The sequence below is a fragment of the Leptidea sinapis genome, chromosome 1 (genome assembly GCF_905404315.1).
Source record: "Leptidea sinapis chromosome 1, ilLepSina1.1, whole genome shotgun sequence".
Taxonomy (NCBI): Eukaryota; Metazoa; Arthropoda; class Insecta; order Lepidoptera; family Pieridae; genus Leptidea; species Leptidea sinapis.
This window is the reverse complement of record NC_066265.1, coordinates 14,402,266-14,425,261: the sequence shown is the minus strand read 5'-3', so window position 1 is coordinate 14,425,261 and position 22,996 is coordinate 14,402,266. Positions and strand designations below refer to the sequence as shown.

General features: G+C 36.8%; 1 protein-coding gene across 2 annotated transcripts; it reads left to right on the top strand.

The window, feature by feature from the left end:
* Positions 1–3,555: 3,555 nt before the first annotated feature.
* LOC126966720 (uncharacterized) lies at positions 3,556–18,441 on the top strand. Of its 2 annotated transcripts, XM_050810960.1 has the most exons (6): positions 3,556–3,845; positions 8,215–8,347; positions 9,185–9,281; positions 10,044–10,595; positions 10,762–11,428; positions 12,297–18,441. In XM_050810960.1, the coding sequence occupies exons 2-6, from the start codon at positions 8,323–8,325 to the stop codon at positions 12,651–12,653; spliced, it is 1,698 nt and encodes a 565-aa protein (XP_050666917.1). In that variant the 5' UTR covers positions 3,556–3,845; positions 8,215–8,322; the 3' UTR covers positions 12,654–18,441. The 2 variants fall into 2 exon arrangements, with proteins under 2 accessions (XP_050666917.1, XP_050666928.1); XM_050810971.1 differs by lacking the exon at positions 8,215–8,347.
* The last annotated feature ends 4,555 nt before the right edge of the window (positions 18,442–22,996 follow it).

The following is a 22,996-nucleotide window of genomic DNA, read 5'->3' as shown; positions in this document are numbered from 1 at the left end:
TGCAAATTGAATGTGAGTTTACTATCGATAAGAACACCTAAATCACGGATTTCACTTACTTCTTGTATCTCTGTATTATGTTTAACGTGTAAACAAAATTCGATGGTTTCTTTTTGCGGGTAAATTTTATAAGGAAGCACTTGCTGATACTTAAATACATATTGTTAGTGTCACACCATTTCCATATTTTATTTAAATCAGCTTGTAGTTGGGCACAGGAGACAGGGGATGCGGTAACATAAAGCTTCAAATCGTCCGCAAATATAGAGAATAATACTATGTGTTCTATCTCGCTCTCAAACTAATGCTATCGCAGTAAACCGGCCAGCGAGCGCCGGCTTGTGTAAACTCGAGTCGAACCTCAATCATACGATGTCAATGAGCATTTAGCACCTACTCTGTCGCTCATTGATTAAAATTGCATGAATAGTGATCGACGCCCCGACGCGTCAGTCGAGTACGCTCGGCCTTGCTGTGCGGTTGTGTAACGCGGAGCATATGACTGATCACGTGAGTATATCTGCGGTCGTCGAGAGAACGTGACGATGCTTGTACTTCGATGAGCTGACTACTGGTGATCTGTATGATTCTATGAGTTGATGTACAGCATTATGAAATGGTTCTTATCAGAGCTAATATTACGTTATTTAAAATAAAATGTTCTTTTCAGAACGAATCTTTCGGCATGCGCTTATTACAGTTATTATGCACGATTAATATTTCTACGATCTATAATGCTACGAAGGTATTACGTTACAAGTTAGATATTGGACATTTGTATTAATTGATATTATTGGTTGTAGTTACAGCTACAATACTATTGGTTGTAGGTACAGCTACAATGTGAACGCAACGAAAAACGACGACGACGCTATAATGAGGAAAAGATTTTGTGCGTCATACCAACATAACAACTTTAGTCCTTAAAAGAAACACTAGGTAGCACTGCACGCACAAACCGGAAGGGAGATAGATGTCGCTAGTATCGAGAACGCTTGGAAAGCAAGGCTTTGACTCTATTTGCATTCTGGATATCGAAGACGAAACAAATAATATATTTTTTGTGTAGGTTCCCGGCGGATGGAAAATTGAATGATGTCTGGATGACGGCTATACAATCAAAATTAGAAGCTTTCAAAATATTCTCGGCTTAACTCAAAGCATTTTGTTTCAAATTCTTAATTGTAGGGCAAGAGAAGAAAAGTTATTTTCAGAGATGCCATGCTGACTATATTATTTCAAAATTATCCTACTTATATGTGAAAAGTATAATCCAAAATAAGCTACATATTAATAGCTCTTGTTACCCTGTTGAAAATTAACGCCACATATCATTTCCGACTAATTTAAAGTTTTTGTATATTTTCTTAATTACAATTTAGTTATTATTTTACCGGAACATCCCATCAAAATTGGTTCAGTAGTTCCGTAGATTTCATGAAATAAGCAAACAGACAGCCATAGCTATTGTGTTATTTTGATATTTAAATAATTTTGCTTATTTGTAAACTACTGGTTCAAATATCAGTAACATAAATTTTTGGTACTTATTATAAAAATATTGTTTTTTGTTTAGGTACCTATTGTTTGTTTTTAATTGCGAGAATCTTTAAAGTTAGCCAGAAATAAAATAATAGACTCACAAAGAAAGCCAGATCTATTCCTAGATACCTTCAATATGCTATTATGCTACTTCTGAATCATTTAATGAGCTGCGTAGTGACAACACTCCTCAATAAAAGATAAATACAAAAACACTTAAAAGATTATTGTGAAACAATAAAAACTTCATTACAACATCTCAAAAATTTAAAACATTGCAGCAAAATTGCATCACCAATAAGTATCAAAAGATTGAAAATCCAAAAAATTTAAAAAGATAGTTACTAAAACGTTGCCCACATTATAAATCGAATTCAAAAGCAGTTTCTTTTTGTCATACAACTGCAGTTTTAGCTGGCGGTGACCAGTCGGAATGTTCTCATTTTGTCAATAATCCTTCTTCAATATTTTTTTTCTACGGGTGTATCTCTAGATAGAGATTTAAGAATCTTAATTAATGTTTAGTTATGAGGGATTGTTGAAAACATTGATTTTGTTGATTGTTAGTTTAAATGTAAAATGGGTAATAGGTATGTATAGGGCTTAAATATACCTACTTGCGCCTAATTACCATGTAAATAAGTGTAAATATTTGGCCTTACACAATTTGAATTTCGTATTAAAAATGAAAATGTGTGTATTGCATAATTTTTAACCGACTTCAAAAAAGGCGGAGGTTGTCAATTCATCGGTATGTTCTTTTTTTTATGTTTGTTACCTCAAAACTTTCGACTGGGTGAACCGATCTTGATAATTCTTTTTTATTTGAAAGCTGGTGCTTGCCCCGTGGTCCCTTTGCAATTGTTGTCAGATCTGGATCTGACAATGGCATCCATGAGAAAACCATAAAAGTCTTAAATTGGCTATACATACGTACATTTGATTGGAAAGGATATACTTCAAAGATAGTTTGGTGAGAGTTTGGTTAGGTTTTGATTACGGAATCCATGACAAAGTAACGGAACTCTTTAATTCTTAGGAGCAGATTAACGATACTGGGCCGAATCTTTTTTATGCTATCCGGATATTTGAGTCATCTACCATAACATAGTAACGGTCAAGTAATTATCGTAGTCGAATATGATAATCAATAAGACTCCTTAACGACTTACAATAAGGGTGCGATCTGTGGCAGAATTTCTAACTGTCTGTAATCAAATTGCAAAGCACTTAAGTTCATTGCTGCATTGAAAAATTTAGTATGTCTGCACATATTTAGACAAATTGTTAGTTAGTGTACTTCAAATTCACTAAAAATAATAAATCGGTGTCCTTCCTCCGCAACCCACTCTCGCCTCTCGCCTCCTCATGACTCAAGCGCATCTCACCTATAACTATGTAGTAACAAACCTATCTTAGATGACACTGACTCCAAAAATTACAATAATCGTATCTAGAATTAGATTAATTAATTAATTAGATTGTATAAAAATACGCAATTATTTTTATACTTTTTAGTGCACATTATATCCATTGTTTTGGAATAGTGTTTTTGAAATCGGTTGTTTCTTTGTTAAAAATTTTTTACTTACTAATACAAGAATTTTCACTGTCATCTATACATTCTTCCATTTCAAAATGTGATAATATGTTTGTTTGTCCTTTGAGGTCATATTGTATCTGCAGGTTTATGTGAATTTTGTATGAAGACAGTCTCCCGAGTCAGAGCTACATTAAATTATTACTTAATATATTAACACTTTTTTATTTATCGATATTACATTGGCAAGCACTAATTTACTGAATAAATAAATAAAATAAAACGGCTTAAATACATCTGGTATTTGAATTGAAGTCGATTGCCGCATGTCGCTCTTACGCTCTCTCTAGCCTATTGCTCCGAGCGCTGAGCTTTAAAAAACTAATTAAAGCTCCCCGTAGCCGAGCCAATGTCAACTTCTCGAGTGTCAAATGTCAATATCAAGTAAATTGTCATTTGTCAGAAGTCTCACAAAGTAAAACAATCACCATTGCGTTAAATGTTTTCTAACTCCAAATTCCATATAGATTTTCGAAACTAAACAAGTAATTTTGCATTTATTATAATAATTTATTATATTATATTTATTATTTCAGTTCTTATAAAGTAATAACTAACTACGTAAAGCTAATAGAGTTTCTGCGTTTCAATTATTGTGACAAAAAATAATAGTACGTGTTCTGTCAAACACTTCAAATTTTCCGATATTAAATAAAATATTTCAGGTGCTTTAGAAAAGCAAATCGTAAAGTTTTATACTATGGTAAGTTCATTACATTTTTTTATACCTTATTCGTCTTCAGCAGTTGAAAGTAGTATGTTAATAGTAGATTGTATGGGAGCAAAATAATATTTTTTCGGCTAGAGCTCTTTTTTAAATCCAGGCGAGGGATTCTTCAGTAGAATTCTGGCGATGTAATCGCCCAAGCCAGAAATATATTTTGCGCTCGACTACTTTTCATCAACCACTAAGAGGGGCCTCATATTTTTTGTAATATTATTATTTAATAAATAGAGTAACAACTAAAATGAATATAAATAGTATCTATAGTAAAAACTCATGTTTACATTACATTTTTGCGATTATAAAAATTTATTGTTGTAGATTTTATATTCTGCATGTTTGAAATAATTTCCGAATCTGGCTCATTTTGAGGTAAATGTGATAGTGAACCATGTTGTTTGGATGTAGATGGGTATGGAAATGGATGAATTAACTGAAGGTTGCAATCTAATGTTTTCCACTATATATTTACATGTTTTTGCTCTCAATGGAATCTTCTATATATCCCTTTGCTTACCAACCCTTTACCCAAGCACACAACATCCATCCTCCATGTTGCTTGAGAATAGTTAAGTCCGCTCCAGAATCTGCCAAAAGGTTAGCAGAAGTATGATGGAAACAATGGCCTGTGTACAGCTTGAAATCTGGTAACTTCAATTAAGTAGCAATTTCTTGTGGTATGTTAGAAATTTAATTTTTTTCTATAACTTGTTTGAAGCACTTGCCATTTTGATAATGGATGACAAACCAATTGGTCTTTATATCTGCAGGACCCAGGTTTAGGTATTTCTGTGTAATAGTTTTGTATTCTTCTTGGATTACGAAGGATAGGTTAATTTTTGTTTGTGTCTGTCAGTTTTACTAACAGTAAAACTATGTTTTAAAACTTTTATCACCGCGGAACTTTAACATTGTAATTATTCAAATTCAAATATTTGTATTCAAAATAGGATGTGAAATCACTTATTGAAAGTCAAAAAACTACCACCCATTCCAAAATGAATGCCTCAGGCCTGAGAAGAATGGGCGCAACAAACTCAGCGGTCTTATTTTTTCATCAAAAATATGTTTTACAATTAAAGTAACATTGTACAATTAAACTTATTATTTAATAGCCTGAGGGCGGTCGCTCCATTCCCAATTTGTGGTATCATTAAGAAAGTCATTTATGTTATAGTAACCTTTACCACACAAACATTTTTAACTATTGTTTTGAATAACGTAATACTCTTGTTTTGAACATTTTCTGGGACCCTGTTGTAAAAGCATATATATCGCCCCACAAAAGACTTACTAACTCGACTTAGCCGAGTAGTAGGCATCATCAGTTTATGTCTGTTCCTGGTGTTAACATTATGGTTATGACAGTTTCTGGCAAATTCACTTATGTGCCTATGAACATACATTACATTATCAAGAATATATTGAGAAGCAACAGTCAAGATGTTAATTTCTTTGAATTTTGCTCTCAATGATTCTCTAGGACCTAGGTTATAAATAGCGCGAATAGCCCTCTTCTGCAGCACAAATATTGTATTAATATCGACAGCGTTGCCCCATAGCAATATACCATAGGACATAATACTATGGAAATAACTAAAGTATACTAGTCGCTCCATATCTATGTCAGTTAATTGTCTAATCTTTTTAACCGTGTATGCTGCAGAACTAAGTATGTTCGCTAATCCTTCAATATGGGGGCCCTATTGTAATTTGGAATCTAGAGTTATGCCAAGATATATAGCAGATTCCATCGGTTCTATCACCCCTCCGTTTAACAAAATATTTGCATTTACATTTTTGACATTTGTTACGGTAAGTTTAATGTATTTAGTTTTCTTGCTATTTTAACAATATGTTATTAGCACTAAACCAGTACACGATGTCAGATAAAATATCGTTCACATAGCTTGGTTTCTTTTCGCCTTGAAAATCAAGTGTTGTCCGCAAACAATACTACCTTATGTTTTTTCTCTATAAGATTAGGAAGATCATTTATATAGATAAGGAAGAGGAACTGTCCAAGAATAGACCCTTGTGGTACCCCCATTATGATGATATATATTTTATTATTAATTTGATGCCGATTTTTTCGATGCCAAAATTAATAATAAAATATATATTGTGAGTACCCATCATAATAATAACAGTAAATCATCTGAGTGATTTTTAATAATAATAATAATAATCATTTATTTCAGGCATAACCCATAGAAAATACAAATTAAAATCAAAATTACAATTAAATTACAACTAAATCGAATTAACTAACCATGCAAAAAAATTAAATTAAATAACTTACTTTTTTAAATAAATTATTTTTGGCATCATCAACAGTTATTTTTAAAAGTTCAATGCCGCAACAAGCTCCATGTACAGTCAGCATCAAAATGATAGTGTCACCCATTGTATTAAAAAACATGGCAACACCTATCATTACCATATACATTGATTCACTGAAAGTGACCAAATAGATAGTGTCATCCAAAGTAGTAAAATATGTTGGGATACCATAAAAATCAAAAACATAACTACATTCAAAGCACAAAATATATGGCTAACAATAATCGCCTTTTCAAAAAGATTTCAAAAATATGGATAAGTTTGTGGAAAATGAACTTTCGGTGTAAAGATATAAGATCAAATAAGAAATTTTAATCATTAATACATTTTCAAATTTCTGTTCATAACTCCACCTCTTGGTAAATTATAAATTTAAATATTTTTTTTGTGACATAATATGTTGGTTGAACTTGGCCATGAAATTATGTACATGGAGACTTAAGGCTTAGAGTGTTTATAATATATGTTGATGTTGTTCAGTTAGTTGTTTGTAACACATATTATTAGTGTGATGAGCATATTGATGTGTTATTAGCTTATTTGAATATTGTGTACAGCACTGGACCAAGAATAGAGCACATAATCACATTGAAGAATTTGCTAGGAACTGTGACATTCATAATGTTAAAATGAGGAACAAACATAAACTTGTTATGCCTACTACTCAATTAAGTCGAGTTAGTAAGTCTTTTATTGGGCAATGTATATGCTTCTACAATATGATCCCAGAAAATGTATAAAACAAATGTGTTACGAAATTTAAAAGAATTGTTTAAAAAACGGAAAGGTTACTAAAGCATAAACAATATCTTAATGACATCACAGACTGGGAATGAAGTGAACACCCTCAGGCTCTTTAATTATAAATGTTTATTGTATGATATCACATTGTAATCCATATTTTTATATAAAAAAAGGCTGCTGAGTTCCTTGCGCCCGGTCTTCTCAGGTCTGAGGCAGTCTATTTTGAATGGGTGGTAGGTTTTGACGTTAAATAAGTGATTTTGAATCGTATTTTGAATATTTTTATTCAATTGAATTTGAAAAAAGAGCCATCAACCTCTTTTACTCGGAATATTCTATGATAACCCAAATGAGCTGGCGCAAGAGCCCCCGTAACAGTATCTTTTCAAGGACTTTTGATGTGTAAAGGCTGATTGGTATGTAGGATGCCAGTTTGTGTGCTGGTTTTCCAGGCTTGTGGACCATGACCAGTTGGGAGACCTTCCATAGAGCAGGAAAGAAGCCAGCTCTTATGATGCAATTGAATAGTGTAGTCAAGTATATAGATAGCATAATATTTCTTTTATGTAGTGTAAAATACTTTATAAAAGAAAAATTATAGACAGTTTCTATTAAAATTTCAGCTAATGATTATTTATAGACAGATGGACTGACAGACAGCAGTGTTATTAAGTGGGGTCCTGTTGCTTACAAAGGATCCATACCATCAATCAAAATATAAGTAACCTTTTTCTCTTCAAAACTTCTTCATAGTTTTGTAAAATAAACATTTTCAAGTCGCTATGATAGCCATTTGGGAATTTTACCTCTTAGTTTTTATTATTGTTTGTTTTACCCGCTATAATACACAGTGTTTAAATATTGATATTTTAGCAGTAACTCATGTGGTTAATGAGATACAGACACAGACACTACAGACATACATATGGAGAACAGAGTCTTTGTACTGAATGGGTTCCATTTAATAATTAATGTTGGATACATGATCCAAATTAAAACTCATAAAGGCTGGTGTCTCTTAAGGCTGCATGCTATTCCCCACACTGTTTTTTCTGCATATCAATGATGTGCTGCAAATCAGCAGTATTCATTGCTAAGCAGACAACAGCATAGGGTATGCTTTTACACCAGTCGTGTAAAGCTGCTTCTTAGATAATATATAATGTTAATAAATTTATCATTATTAAAAGGTTTGAACTACGTATAAAATTAAATAAATTATAATACAATTCTGTATTTAGGTCTATTTATTTTCTATTAGCCTCCTGGTGCACTGAACGCCAATGCTTGAGAATTGAGCAATCTAGACACCCGGCCAGCGATAAGCGATCTCATAGCAAGGAAATCCGGTACTCTGGCCCCGGCGAACATGTCCAACGCGCTGCAGTACCGAGGCAAGTTCATCAGAATACCAGTTTTGATGAGAACCGGATCAAACTTGTCTGAAATCAAACCTATGCTTTGCAAAGTCTCGGAATGTGTCCAACCAAATTTGATCCAGTTTAACCCTAAGAAGACACTAGTTCTTCATGGCTAGAAAATGTCACTTTCTCGTATCCGCTCGATTTGAGATCACTCCTGGAACTGCAACAGTATCAGTATACTCGGCGTTGATATATCGAGCGATCAGTTTAGTGGTGACTTTTTCGTGGAACAGAAGTACAAATTGCCCTTTAAAAAGCTTGGTGTAATAATGTAAAAGCTCAGTTAGCCGAGACAGTACTTCATGCAACCGCCTGCAACTATATAAGGCGCAAATTCGGCTTCACATGGAGTACTGTTCTCACCTCTGGGCAGGTGCTCCCATTTCCAGCTTCTTCCATTTAACCACATGCAACGAAAAGCGTCAAAGTGCAAAATTCCACGATCATGAATCAGTATGATACATGATGGGGGAATTCTTGACGTCTAGGTCAACATGATACTTCCTCGCAAAACCTCCTTCCTCCTCCTACCTCCTACCTTCCTCGCACAGCCACATTTTGGAATCAAATCCCGACCGCACTTTTCCCGAATTGATACGACACAGGGACCTTCAGAGCATAGATGCATAGAGCATAGTCCCACCCTACAGTCCGGCAACACATGTCTAAATCCCTGTTTTATTGGATGTCGTCCCATTAATTCCAATCACATGAGACTCTCATCTGTTTGCCCCCTCTTAAATAAAAAAAAAAATCTAAATGGGACCCATGGTATTATGAAATATAATATGTTTATATTTGTTCCAGGGGCTATAGCAATGGAGCACGGATGCTCAGTCAATCTACATAGTAGAAACAAAAATAAATTGCCATGCGATTTTTGTAATAAGACGTTTAGTACAAGGTATGTAAGAGTGAAGTGTTGTAATAAAATATAATATAAGCTTGCAGTACTTCAGCTTACTGCTATCACATATGAAGGGTGTTTTCTGTTGGGTCTACATCTGCCCTTTTTAATATTGGTCAGTCATCCCCATCCATCACAGATTTATTTAAATATGTGTATAACTAGAGATAGACAAATCTTTTTACACTTACTTACATTTCAATAACCTATCGACATAAATAAAAGCATTGGATTATAACTATATTGGATGTAACTATATAAATATAGATAGATAAGATTTTGTCATTAAATGGTGCATGGTTAATTGTCAGCAATGTATCGGTAACTAGAGGTATGTTATTGAAAATGGCCGATAGTGGTACACATTATACAGTGTTGGATAGGAGTTATAGGCAGTCTTATTATTTGTTTAATCTAAACTAATATTATAAAGAGGCAACATTAGTGTTTTTGTATGTATGTTTGTAATGTTTTCACCCAAAAAGTACTGGACCGATTTCAACATGTTCAAAAAAATAGGGATCGGAAATTCGGGATACCATAATTATGTCCAACTACTGTGGTTATACCACTATAACTGCTTGTAATTAATATAAGAATAAAAATCGTGATGCATTTCTTGGCAATCATGAGATGAGATGAAGCAATAGTCCATATGTGGATGTAGCTGGGTGTTGTAGAGGTTCAGAGTTGGGGCTGGCTTGACGTGTGATATATTGTATTAAATGCGATATTCAGAAACTGAGTTTACTGTTTCAGATATGATGTGCTGGTTCACAATGCTTCTCACATTATAATACCATTGATTAATATTACCACTCATCACTGCGATGTTTGTCATTGTGTGTTCTTAACGTCCAAGGAACTCAGCTGCCATGAAGAGTGTCATACAGAAAGTTCTCCTGCGCATAAAAAACAAATCAAGTTAAGTTTAGTAAAAGAGAAATGCCTTGATAGTGTTCAAGTAAATCCAGTTCTGGAAAGTACTAGCAGTGCCCCGGAGGAGACAGATGATGTAAAAGAAAATGCAGAAGACTTGGAAGTCAAGTCTGTGGTTAATTTGGAGGAGACATCTCAAGATAGTTGTTCAGTCTGGAACTTCGTGAATGGAGAACAAAATTTTTCAGATTTTGACGTTAAGTGTCTAGAAAATGATTCTGTAGAGTATATCTTGCCCGATGATTACGATCCAAGTGTAAAGTTTCGAGATGTGAAGACGACAAAGGACGATGAAATTAGTGTGCTGTACGATGATCTGGTGAAGCCAAACAGTTGTGTGTGCAAATATTGTGGTTGGGGCTTCCATACCAGGTGAGTCCTTAATGTTATATAACACTCAATTCTGGTAGTCCAAGATTTGACCAGTCGACCAAGACGTTCGAAGCGCTAGTTGTTTAAGATGTGGCAGACCACTGATAAAAAAAATTTTTGCTCGAATAACACCAGACTTTATTTATATCTCATTAAAATTTTGCAGGTTTAATCTTATAAAACACTTGCCCACACATATTCGATTCAAAAGAAATGTACCATCTCAATGCTGGCACAAGAATAACTTGGTGAAAAAATGTGAATTCTGTGATTTATCACACACCAGGAATACGGAGTCTGAAATTAAACCGGAACCTGTTCAAGAACTTGAACAGCTGCCGAGTTCCGCCAATGAAATGACAGTTGATAACCAGTCTGGTAACATTGCACCACGGAAGCGCGGACGGCCGAGGAAGATAATCTCCATTGATAACAATGTAGAAAATCAGGCTAGTAATGTTCAACCTAAGAAGAGAGGCCGACCAAGGAAGATAGTCGGTCCGCTGATGAATAATGAAGATGTAATGTTGAATAATAAGCCACCGAAAACTGAAGCGGTGGGTAAGAAAAGGACCAGAAAGAAAATAAATTACGATGAAGATTACAATATCGATATGTTATTTGAAAATGTAACCGGACCCTCGGATGTCTTGAAGAATTCAGTTTCAAACGGAGAGCACAGCTCAGTGAGAACGAATTGTGATGCCGTGGATAACTGTGACGGACAGAAATCTACAACAACAGAATCAAATGTAGATTACATGTTGCAGAATAAATTGGATTTCCTCTTGGGTGGTTTGAAAGTTGAACAATCGGCTGAGAGAAGCCAGCAGGTAACTTATAAAGTTATAACACATTTAGTTTTATTTACTCATGTGTTGTTGTCGGGCCAGTTCCTAATGTGGCGCATTACTCTCGGACATTGAACACACATGTTTGAGACGATTATGGTATGGTCTTTAAGGAAGGCTGTTGATGTTAAAGTACTCATGTGATAAAATAATATCTACTATTTGAACTAGGTTTGTAAATCTAAACAGTTTCTTATTTTTAAGTGTATTTTAGTACAATAAAATTTATTAACACCTACATAGCTTAAAGGCGGTCGCTCCATTCCCAGTCTGTGTTATCATTAAGAAAGTCGTTTATGATATGGATACATTTACCATAAGAACATTTTTTAAAATTCTCTTGAATTTCGTACTACATTTGTTTTGTACATTTTTTGAGATTTTGTTGTAAAAGCATACACATTGTGCAATAAAAGACTTACGCTTAACCGAGTAGTAAGCATAACAATTTTGTTTGTTCCTCGTGTTCACATTATGATTGTCGGAATTTCTAACAAATTCTTTAATGTTGATATTGACATTCAACAGTTAAAATGTTTATTTCATTAAATTTTCTCTTAATGATTTTTTAGAACCTAGGTTATAAATAGCGCTAATAGCCTTTTGCTGCAGCAAAAAGATGGTATTAATATCGGCTATATTGCCCCATAACAATATACCATATACTGATATGAAATTAACTAAAGTAAACTTGTTGTGCCATATCCATATCAGTTAATTGTGTAAGCTTTGTAACCACATACATATTCTGCAGAGCTAAGTCAATTATCAACCAATAATATCCTTTAATATTATTATTAATTAAATTAATATTATAATTTAATAACATAAACTCTTTCTATTTTCTCAGACTGATACGGGTACAACAAACATTCACAAAAAGCCAAAGAAGCTGTTCAAATCAGCAGCAACAGTCAGACTGTGTGATATATGCACACAGTTTCTGCCGAAGCAGGGGCGCTCCAACTACAAATACCACAGAGTGGGCAGCTTGAGCAAGATCGGGGAGCGGTTCCCATGTGATGAGTGCAAAAAGCTGTTCTTCACATTGAACCTGATAAGTCGCTACAAGGTTATGGTGGTGAAGTCAAAGAATAAGTTGGTGTTTGAGGACGAGACATGTGAGAAGAAGAAGAAGAAATCTAACGAAGATAGACTGAAGAACATTCAGACAAGGTTCAAGTTCAATAATCTATTGAATCGGTGATGAGTGTTATAATAATAATATAGTGTAGCAGTGCAACTGTGTAGTCTTAGTCTGGGATAGTGTGGCCATCACATCATGTCCCATAGGAGCTGTAGTACTAACAGTATTTGCAGTGATTGTATGGAGCAGTACTGTCTTGTTTTGGTATAACGGTTGGGTGTTAGTTACAGGAGTATGAGATGTTCCTGTAATTAAATAATCTATGTCTCGCAGGCTCGTGCACCTTTCTTTATTACCTTGGTGTTAGTGTTGTGATGGGTTAGTGGGCAAGCGAGATAACAATGTCAGGTCGAGCCAATGACATACAATAAACAACAACACTCACAATGACGCTTTAAAAATTGTCTCAAGCAAAACGTTGCCTATGCGTTAATCAGAGCTTTAAATAATACGACATGTAATGACACAGTGTTCAGTGAAAAACTGTCCAAATAATGGCATATTCAAACTAAAGAATGGGGTGTCGTAATGCAGTAAGTGTCCCTTTAAATTAACAAAAACTTGTAGCAACTTGATGTTTTTAATCATTTTGCTTAATAATTACATTACAATTGCAAAAAAAATGTTCTTGCCTGCGTGTTCGCGTTAGAGCTTCTAATGAGCTTTACTGACAAGAAATAAGGTGTTATATTGAATGAATGTTTTAATGTTATCTGTATAAGTTAATGTATACGAATATACAACGGCGCTCGGAAATTTTTTGATGACCTTTTATTAAGTGATTGTGAGTCTAGTTGTTTATTGTACGTCAATGTGTGGAGCATGTGCTTCACACATCTAATAAATATGTGTGCAATATATTTTATTTAGTTCATAAGAATTCAATAGAAGTTAAGCCACTTCTCCGCTGACTGTATCAACATATTAATAATCTTGAGTGACACTTATTGTCAAAATGACTTTATCAACTGTATTTTAATCACATCATACATCATGTAACGTAGTTATCCAAAGATGTGTAATTATTATTATAGTAAGTGCGAAGCTATTTAAGTTTCATCTTAGTAATAACATTTTCTAGAAGTTATTTAAAAAATATATTTTCCATGTTGCTCAAATGTCTGCGAAAGACCGTTACTAATTTACTGTGTGTGCGGACTATGATACACTTAAAATATAGTAGCTTATAGCAAACCCGACAGTACGATATTGCGTTATCGTTATCGATAATACCGATAATAATTCCAGAAAAACGTTCCAAACCACAATCACGTCGAAATTGAGTTAAGAACACAAAACTGCTCACGTGATTCATATTGACGGACTGACAAAAAATGGCAGCCCTACTGTCACTCTTTAAATGACATCATGACTTATTAGCCCAACCCACATGTATGGAATACAATAATATTTATTAAACTTTAAACAGGAATTCCTTAAAATGTGATGTTTGTGGCTTGAAACATTTTACAGGAACAACGTCCAATTGTCAATGTGTCCGTTGGCTAGTGTTTTAATGTTCAAAATACTTTGGAGCTAATGCCAAGCGTCTCTGACTGTTTACGACTTGTCAATCAGTTACAATAACAGTAGATTCGCTTCCGTTTTCTTTCTTTTTACAATTAATGTTGTCTCTCGCATGCTTTGTTTGTCTATAGCATATATATAGTAAGTGTATGGTGTCTCCTGTGCTCATATGTCTTGAGGTTTCTTATAATGATGTATTTGGTAATTTTTTTTGTAAGCCAGTTCAGCTAATGGTAGCAATGCAGTGCCGCTCGGGATTCTTGAAATACCCAAAAATTCAGAGCGGCACTACAATTGCGCTCGTCACCTTGAGACGTAAATTGTTAAGTCTATTTGCCCAGTAATTTCACTAGCTACGGCAGCCTTCAGACGGAAACACAGTAATGTTTACACATTACTGATTCACGGCAGAAATAGCCGCCGTTGTGGTAGCCATAAACAAGCCGGCTTCCTGTACAAAGGACCCTCCCACTGGTAGTTTAGTACTTAGTTTTAGTAATGTTTAAGTACTTTTGTTGCATCTCTTTGCAGAGATTGAATGTATGTTAAGTATAATGCTTCATTTTTAAATATTAATTTAAAAGACACTCTCTCTTCAGAATGAAGTTCATAAACTACTTAATAGTAAGGTTTATGTGATGATGATTATTTCTAACATAATATATAAACGAGGCAGTAACACCACGGCACCCCGCTCCACGCTAAATGTGGACTCTTGTAACATCAGGGGAATTCACTCCAACTTAAACGCCGTCCACCACCACCTTGAGACGGCGCAGCCGGCCTTGTGTTTCTCAACGGAGACGCAGATATCTCGACCTAGCGATACGTCATATTTATCGTACCCCGGGTACAAAATTGAGCACAATTTTATGCATCATGCCGGGGTATGTGTGTACGTTAGGGAGGATATCTGCTGTCGCCGTCTCGGCAATTTTGAGGGTAGGCACCTGTCTACTCTCTGGCTCCGCGTAGATTTAGTGGACCGCGTATCTATGCGTGCGTCTACAGGTCCCATAGTGGTAACGCAGAAACCGATCATCTCATGGGCTGCGTTCAAACGGCAATTGACGACGTGCTTGCACAGATCCCCCTCCGCTGAAATCGTAGTCTTGGGTGATTTCAACGGGCACAATGCCGTATGACTTTTATCACGTACCACAGACTACGCAGGGCGATCTGTGCATAATTTTGCATTGGCGTATGGTCTGTCCCAATTGGTTGAGTCGCCAACGCGGCTCCCGGATGTGGATAGCCACATGCCGTCCTTATTAGATCTTCTGCTGACTACACATCCCGATGGTTACCAGGTCTTTGTCGACGCCCCTCTCGGAACGTCCGATCATTGCCTGGTCAGGAGTGTAGTGCCCATCCTACGCCAACGTCGCAGACCACCAGCGACTCGCCGCGTTTGGCACTACAAGTCAGCAGATTGGGATAGGTTGCGTTCCTATTTTGCATTCTACCCTTGGGGCACGGTTTGTTGCCCTTTGGATGATCCTAGTGCCTGCGCCGTTGCAGTAGCCGATGTGATACTGCAGGCCAGGAATATTTTTATACCAAGCTCTGTACCGATCGGTGGCAGATCACAGCCCTGGTTCGATGCGTAAGTTAAAGCAGCATCTGACTGCAAAAAACAGGCGTATCGAACTTGGGTTGCGGCGCTGGGCACAAAGGATCCGAACTGCAAAGTTCTTAAGAGGAAATATAACCGTGCCTCCAGATTTTTTAAGCGGCAAATCGCCCGTGCGAGGTCAAAGCACGTCGTCAAAATCGGCGAGCAGCTTTCCAGTTACCCGACCGGAACACGCAAGTTCTGGTCATTGTCGAAAGCTGCTCTCGGTAACTTCAACCAGCCGTCCATGCCGCCGTTGCACCTGAGGAATGACACCCTGGCCCATACGGCAAAAGAGAAAGCCGATCTCCTGTGCGCTCCTTTCGCCTCCAACTCGACTCTTGACGACATCGGAAAAACACCGCCGACCATCCCGCGGTGTCAGAGCTATATGCCTGAAGTACAGTTCAGACAGAAAACTGTTAGGCGAGCTCTGTTTTCGTTGGACGTCAGGAAGTCGAGCGGGCCGGATAGCATTTCTCCAATCGTGCTTAGAACGTGTGCCCCTGATTTGACGCCGGTGCTAACGCGTTTATTCCGGCACTCTTATTCCAAAGGCGTAGTCCCTGACTCATGGAAGTCAGCCCTTGTCCATCCGATCCAAAAAAAAAGGAGACAGTTCGGATCCGGCAAACTACAGGCCTATTGCTATAACCTCCCTGCTCTCCAAAATCATGGAGAGCATAATTAGCCGTCAGCTCTTGGTATATCTAGAGGGTCACCAGTTGATCAACGACCGACAATACGGCTTTCGCCATGGTCGGTCGGCAGGTGATCTTCTGGTATACCTAACACATAGATGGGCGGTGGCTATTGAAAGCAAGGGGGAAGGCCTGGCAGTTAGCCTGGATATAGCGAACGCCTTTGATCGTGTATGGCAAAAGGCACTCTTCTCAAAACTTCCATCATTTTGGCTTCCCGAGAGCTTATGCAAGTGGACCTCCAGCTTCCTCACTGGGCGCAGCATATAAGTCATTGTCGACGGTTTTTGCTCGAATCCCAAGCCCGTGAACGCTGGAGTGCCCCAAGACTGTGTGCTATCTCCCACGCTGTTTCTGCTGCATATCAATGATATGTTGGACACCTCCAACATACATTGCTATGCAGACGACAACACTGGTGATGCTGTATACACGGGCCATGCAGGTCTCTCTCGGGAAAATGTCGACCAGTGCCGGGAGAAACTTGTGTCTTCTATCGAGTCCTCTCTCGAGAAGGTCGCAGAATGGGGTAAATTGAACCTTGTCCAATTTAACCCCCAGAAGACTCAAGTTTCCGCGTTAACCACAAAAAAAGCCCCATTTGTAGTATCACCGCTCTTCGATAACACTTCCCTTAAAGCCTCGCCTAGTATCGGAATACTGGGTCTCGAAATCTCGAGCGATTGCCAATTCCGTGGCCATCTGGAGGGCAAAGCCAAATTGGCTTCGAAGAAGCTGGGCGTCATCAATAGAGCACGGCAATACTTCAAGCCGGCCCATTTTCTAGCGCTCTACAAAGCGCAGGTCCGGCCACACATGGAGTATTGCTGTCATCTCTGGTCTGGCGCACCCCAGTATCAGCTCGATCCATTTGACCGCGTGCAACGCAGAGCAGCTCGAATTGTCGGGGACCCAGTGCTTTGCGAACGGCTGGATCACTTGGCGTTGCGTAGAGACGTCGCTTCATTGTGTGTCTTCTACCGCATTTATCACGGGGAGTGTTCCGAAGAGCTGTTTAACCTGATTCCTGCCGCCGAAAACCCTTCGCACGACACGCCACAAATTAGGATATCATCCCCACCATCTGGATGTGTGGCGGTTCTCCACAGTGCGGTTTTCAAGGAGCTTTCTTCCACGTACTACAAAGCTGTGGAATGAGCTTCCTTGTGCGGTGTTTCCGGGACGATACGACATGGGTACCTTCAAAGAAAGTGCGTACACCTACCTTAAAGGCCGGCAACGCTCCTGTGATTCCTCTGGTGTTGCAAGAGAATGTGGGTGGCGGTGATCACTTAACACCTGGTGACCCGTACGCTCGTTTGTCCTCCTATTCCATAAAAAAAAATATCATTACTTGGGGCGCTCAGAAAGTTTGGAGAAACTAAAAAATCACCTTATATACATTAAATAATTTTATTCAATGTTTTAAGCTGTAGTGAAATAAAAGATATATTTATTCAACAGAAAAAATGTATCAGAATTTTAGAACATATTCAGCAGATGAATTCATGTAGACCATATTTTATTAAACACAAAATTTTAACTCTTACTTCAATTTACATCCTAGAAGCATGTAAATTTGTTAAAAAACATTCGGACTTATACTCAACACTACCAAATAACAAGCGAAATAATAGAAATTTAAACAAATTAAAAATTCCCCAAACAAGTATGTCATTAGTGTCATCGAGCCCTCACCACATGGCAATAAAAATTTATAATCACATCCCAAACGAAATTAAAAATAAAGAGAAGCCTATCTCTATTTAAAAGACATCTTAAAAATTTTTTAGTTTTAAAATGCTTCTACGATTTTCCCGAATTTTTTAATTACAAGTGTGAGAATTAGTTACAATATAGTATAAGAATGTATAAAATGTATAAGACTTATTTATTTTATGTATAACGTTGCTGTGCCCTTGCAGGGCGTCACATATTGTCTACCCATTAATGTACCAACCATCCTACTGTAAAATGTGAATTGCAATAAAATATTTTGATTTGATTTGATTTAAGCAACCTTTAGCGCCTCACCCAACATTATCATACTACGCCCCCCCTAGGAACCTAATGGGAAGTCGAAATAACCAACTCTAACAATTTGTTAGAGTTCCATGGCTGGAATTTATTAATCAATTGGTGAATCCGTGGCTTCATAGTAGTCAGTGCACAACGGAGATCATTTTCAACGTGTAGTCTGTTTCAAATCAAATCAAATCAAAATCAGTTTATTTACTTAGGTCACGGAAATGACACTTAAGAATGTCAAAAAAAAATTCTCATTGAATCTACCGCTACTTCGTAAAGGTTTGAGCTAATGAGAAGAAGTAGCAAGAAACTCATTTCCACTCTTTTATATCAAGATTTACAGATCATTTCAATTACAATATAATATGTAAAATGATTCAACAAACACATTCAAACGTCAAATAGTCAATAGTCTTACATGAGTAAGTCAAAAAAGTAAATGTAAATGAATACAAAAGTTATTGAGCACAGTAGCTGCATCATCCACATACAGCATAAAGTTTCTTTGTTTTGTTTTTATTCCCAACAGCGTTTAAAATCCACATTAAAAAAGGTAGATAATTGAGGACAAGTAGTGTTTCCTTTCCTATAGCACAATAGGATAATATTTTATCCATAACTTAGTCGACTCCATGTGGCTCATGGCAGACGAATAATTTTTTAAGTCCAAAGCTTCTTCAATATTTCGGGAAGCTGTTAGCGATATCAATAAGAAATGGATTTCTTGTTAAGATATAAATTTGTTCACCAAAAAAAAATTGCGGGAAATATCTACAAAATACATCACACCGTCCAAATGACACATTATGTGTATTGACTAATTTCTAGTTTCTTGAATATCATCCAGCATTAAGGAATACTTCCCAAAAGCTGGGTAATTTTGAGGTTGCAAAGTTTTGTTTCCTTGTAGTTTGTAAAAATATCAGCCAGATATGCGAGGAATAATTGAAATGTAGTAGCATTTGAGAAATAATTATGTTGATCCGTTTTACCTTGTCTCTCAAGAAAAATTAAAACTGTGTGAGCTCGAATAATCGGACTAGCTTAATTCCCTTTGAGAACCAACTTATCTATGTATGATAATATAATAGTATCTCATAAGTTCACGATAAATCATCACAAGGAGCAGCAAATAATCTCGTAGCACTGTGTTTCATGTAATTCACGACTTTAAAATAATAAAAAATTATCGCATGAAATTGTCCCCGACGCAGATCCAACTTTCAATGAGACATAATAATTCATTGCAATTTTTTAAATACATAATTACAATTCACCTGGGCTTCATACATAACTACCTTTTTTTCGCAAAACTTTCTGAGCGGCCTGGTATATATTTTGTAAATGTTGTACACAGGAACTAGATGTAATTAATTGTACAGACTTTTAGGTCATGTTTCACCCAGTCTGATCTTGAACGATGTCTAGATTATTTTATATAATTATTATTGGTAATCACCGCATCGATTACATCATTTGTATTGCCTACCTTCGATAAAATATTTACATATTTATAGAAACAAATGAACGTGTGCCTTTATTCCCACTGACCTGTATAAGCACCGCTGGACAGGCTGTTCCACTTGGCAGCAAATTTTTGTGCCTATTTGAAGCGCCGCTCGCGAGCGTTTAGATAACTAATTTTGACGTATAATACAAATGGCTGCGATTTTTATAAATAGTTTCCCACCACCTATCCATGTTTGGTGAGGTTGCCATCACCAGATTAGTACCGCAGACTCTCGCTACATGGCCAAAAGCACCAAAATGGCGAATATCAAACAGGCACGAAAGCACTTTGACAGCCGCCAGTCCAGTGGTATATTATAGTAGAGGCCAGTGCTTTATTTCTGTTTGGTGATGTTGAACCACTGTGAGAATAACCACCGTGATAATAGGGTCTCAAAATTCGGTCTCGTAATTACATTCTAGTTTTTGTGTTACGTTAGTAAAAATCATTATGGAACAAAAACAATTATTTTCTAGTAAGGCCAATATTCAAAGAGCGAAATAAACTCGCCATACATTGTACATTGTAAAAAATTTATGAACGATGCGGAACTCGAACCTCCGCGACCTATGGCGTTCCGTGCGAGGGCTCTTCCACTGAGCTAACCGTTCGAGTTGACATATCAAGAGTTGACGTATCGTTCACAAATCTTGATATGTCTTGTTCAACTCTCAGGTTCTGGCTTCAAACATATCAGATTTATGAACGATTCGTCACTCGAGCAGTTGGCTCAGTGAATAAGCGATCGCACGGAACGCGAGAGGACGCGGGTTCGAGTCTGGCATCGTCTATAAATTTTGTTTACAAATTCAATTTGTGCAATTAATCCCAAAAGTAAGGCTTATCACTTGTTCGCGAGACACTACCATCTCAGCGACAATCCGATCTTACCGCGAACCCGTATTCCGTAAGGCAATGAAGCATCGCGTAGCTACAGCGCCTACGTCCAGTACGCAATGTTGTCGAAAATATACCTTAACGGAGAGGTACAAGATATCTATCCCCTAGGGTAGTTGGAGGGTAGTCATAGATAAGAAAGTACATTAATTAAGTCATGCCATATTCTTGCGTTATATTCTTATGCAACGTTTAATATAGTACATATTTGATATAATATAACTATCAATCATCACATATTGAAAATATGTTCGTAAATATTTACGGAGTCTAAAGTATACCATATGAAATCATAAGACCTATCGCAGATGACACACTTTTTGTGCTAACGAGTCTGCGGTACAGAAAAACTCTGCATTGCGTGCAAAATGACTTTGGCAGATATTTTGACAGACACTCACGACGTACACTTTCGGTCATTTTGTCGGCAGAACTGTAGGGATATACATCCCGCAAACGCAATGGAAGTACAGAGAATGCGGTGTATTATTTCATACTTGAAATATAAAAAAGAAGAAGAAATAGAGAATATTGGGTTCATCCTATTCTTTCAGAAAGATTAATGAAGGGACTGTTTAATATTAAACATTTCGTTCTAAAACTATATCCAAATAAATGTGCACACTTCATCCCACAATTTTCTTTTTAAATTTCTGAGTTTTTCTTCAGTCTGCCAAAGATGTATCATACAGTGCCGGTCTGTTTTCTATTTCTTCAATAAACATCGATACATCGATGTCTAGCGCCATGATACACGTCAATCACTAGCAAGTGCAGACTACAGACTAAAGTGAGCGTCGTCTGCGTTAGCGCGTATTGACGCAAACGTTACATTTTTTTTGGCGCACTTTTTGTACGGTGCGGTGCGGCGCGGTCTGTCAGATCTATGACGATATTTTGTGTGTCAGACTTTTTGCACGTCGTATGCGGTACTGCATATATATGTTTTATTATCACAGACTATAAAGTGCGCCACGGATAGTCTGTCGTCTGCGATAGGCCTGATAAACACGATATTTTTTTTAATTTATTTTTATCATCACAATTTTTTAAAGCGGATATAATTTAGCTTTAATATCTAAGATTGTTTAACATTATTTAATATTTGCAGCGAAAACCGGCTTGGCCCGGCTCCAATTACATCGTATAAAAATCAGTTTTTTATTCTTATATACTTATATTTTTCATTGGTACCATTAATTAATGTTCGTTAATAATTATAAATCATATTCGAAAGTAGTTTGTTCGAATGGAAAATTGTGTTTTATTGAATAAACGTATTTACAGTTTTATAACGATTATATTTTTTGTTTTTGTAAACAGTGTTGTAAATATATTACCAAGTGTTGTAACTTGCTTATATACTACATTTTGTTGTTATAACTATATTTACGTCAAAAGAAAATTCAAGCTCATTACGGGGAAGCGAACCAAGAATACTGGCCGCATTTCCGCGTTGGATAGCTAGGCTGATCCGTTGACCGAAATAGCTCCCAGCGCTTGGGTTTCCAGTAGCCTTATTGAGGCGCGAAGTTCGTATTTTGTACATTCTCCGCGCCTCTGGGCCCCACGGGCCAAGTGTCTCGATACCAAACGTCACATAGTCACATAGATGTATGACTTACTGAGAGCGACATATTTGCTACGCTTGCTGTCTTCGGCAGTCGAAGCAGCAGCTTTTGTTGCTTTATTATTTGGACTGTTAATGAACAATCTGATTTTCTGATTCTGTGCTTATTGGTGGTCATACAGTAAGCCACTTGACTTGAAGAAATTATAATCATGAGTGTGTCGATAAATTTAAACAATGTGAGGCGTGTGGACTAGGGGGGGGGGGGAGATGCTCTCGCTCTTCACCCCAGGCCCCGACTGCATTCAACTCGCGCTCTAATTGTGAATTTTCTCTTCCCCAAGAATCATTTCTTAAATGCTGCTGTTTGTATTGCAATTTCTTTGTTTGCACGAATTTCAGCTTGGGTTAAATCAATTATCAAAAATGTCTCTTATACTGCCAGGTGCATCCAGAAATATGTCCACCCCGTTGCTTTTATTAATTATTTATTGTGTTATATATCTATCATTTAATAAAGGTTTGCTATGGTGAATGTAGCTCTGGAAGTTGTCA

Bases quoted from the DNA above. Each gene is read 5' to 3' on its own strand.
- LOC126966720 (XM_050810960.1), top strand. From the start codon at position 8,323: ATGTCCAACGCGCTGCAGTACCGAG. The intron at 8,348-9,184 runs GCAAGTTCATCA...TATTTGTTCCAG, and splicing joins CAACGCGCTGCAGTACCGAG to GGGCTATAGCAATGGAGCAC. The intron at 10,596-10,761 runs GTGAGTCCTTAA...AAAATTTTGCAG, and splicing joins GGTTGGGGCTTCCATACCAG to GTTTAATCTTATAAAACACT.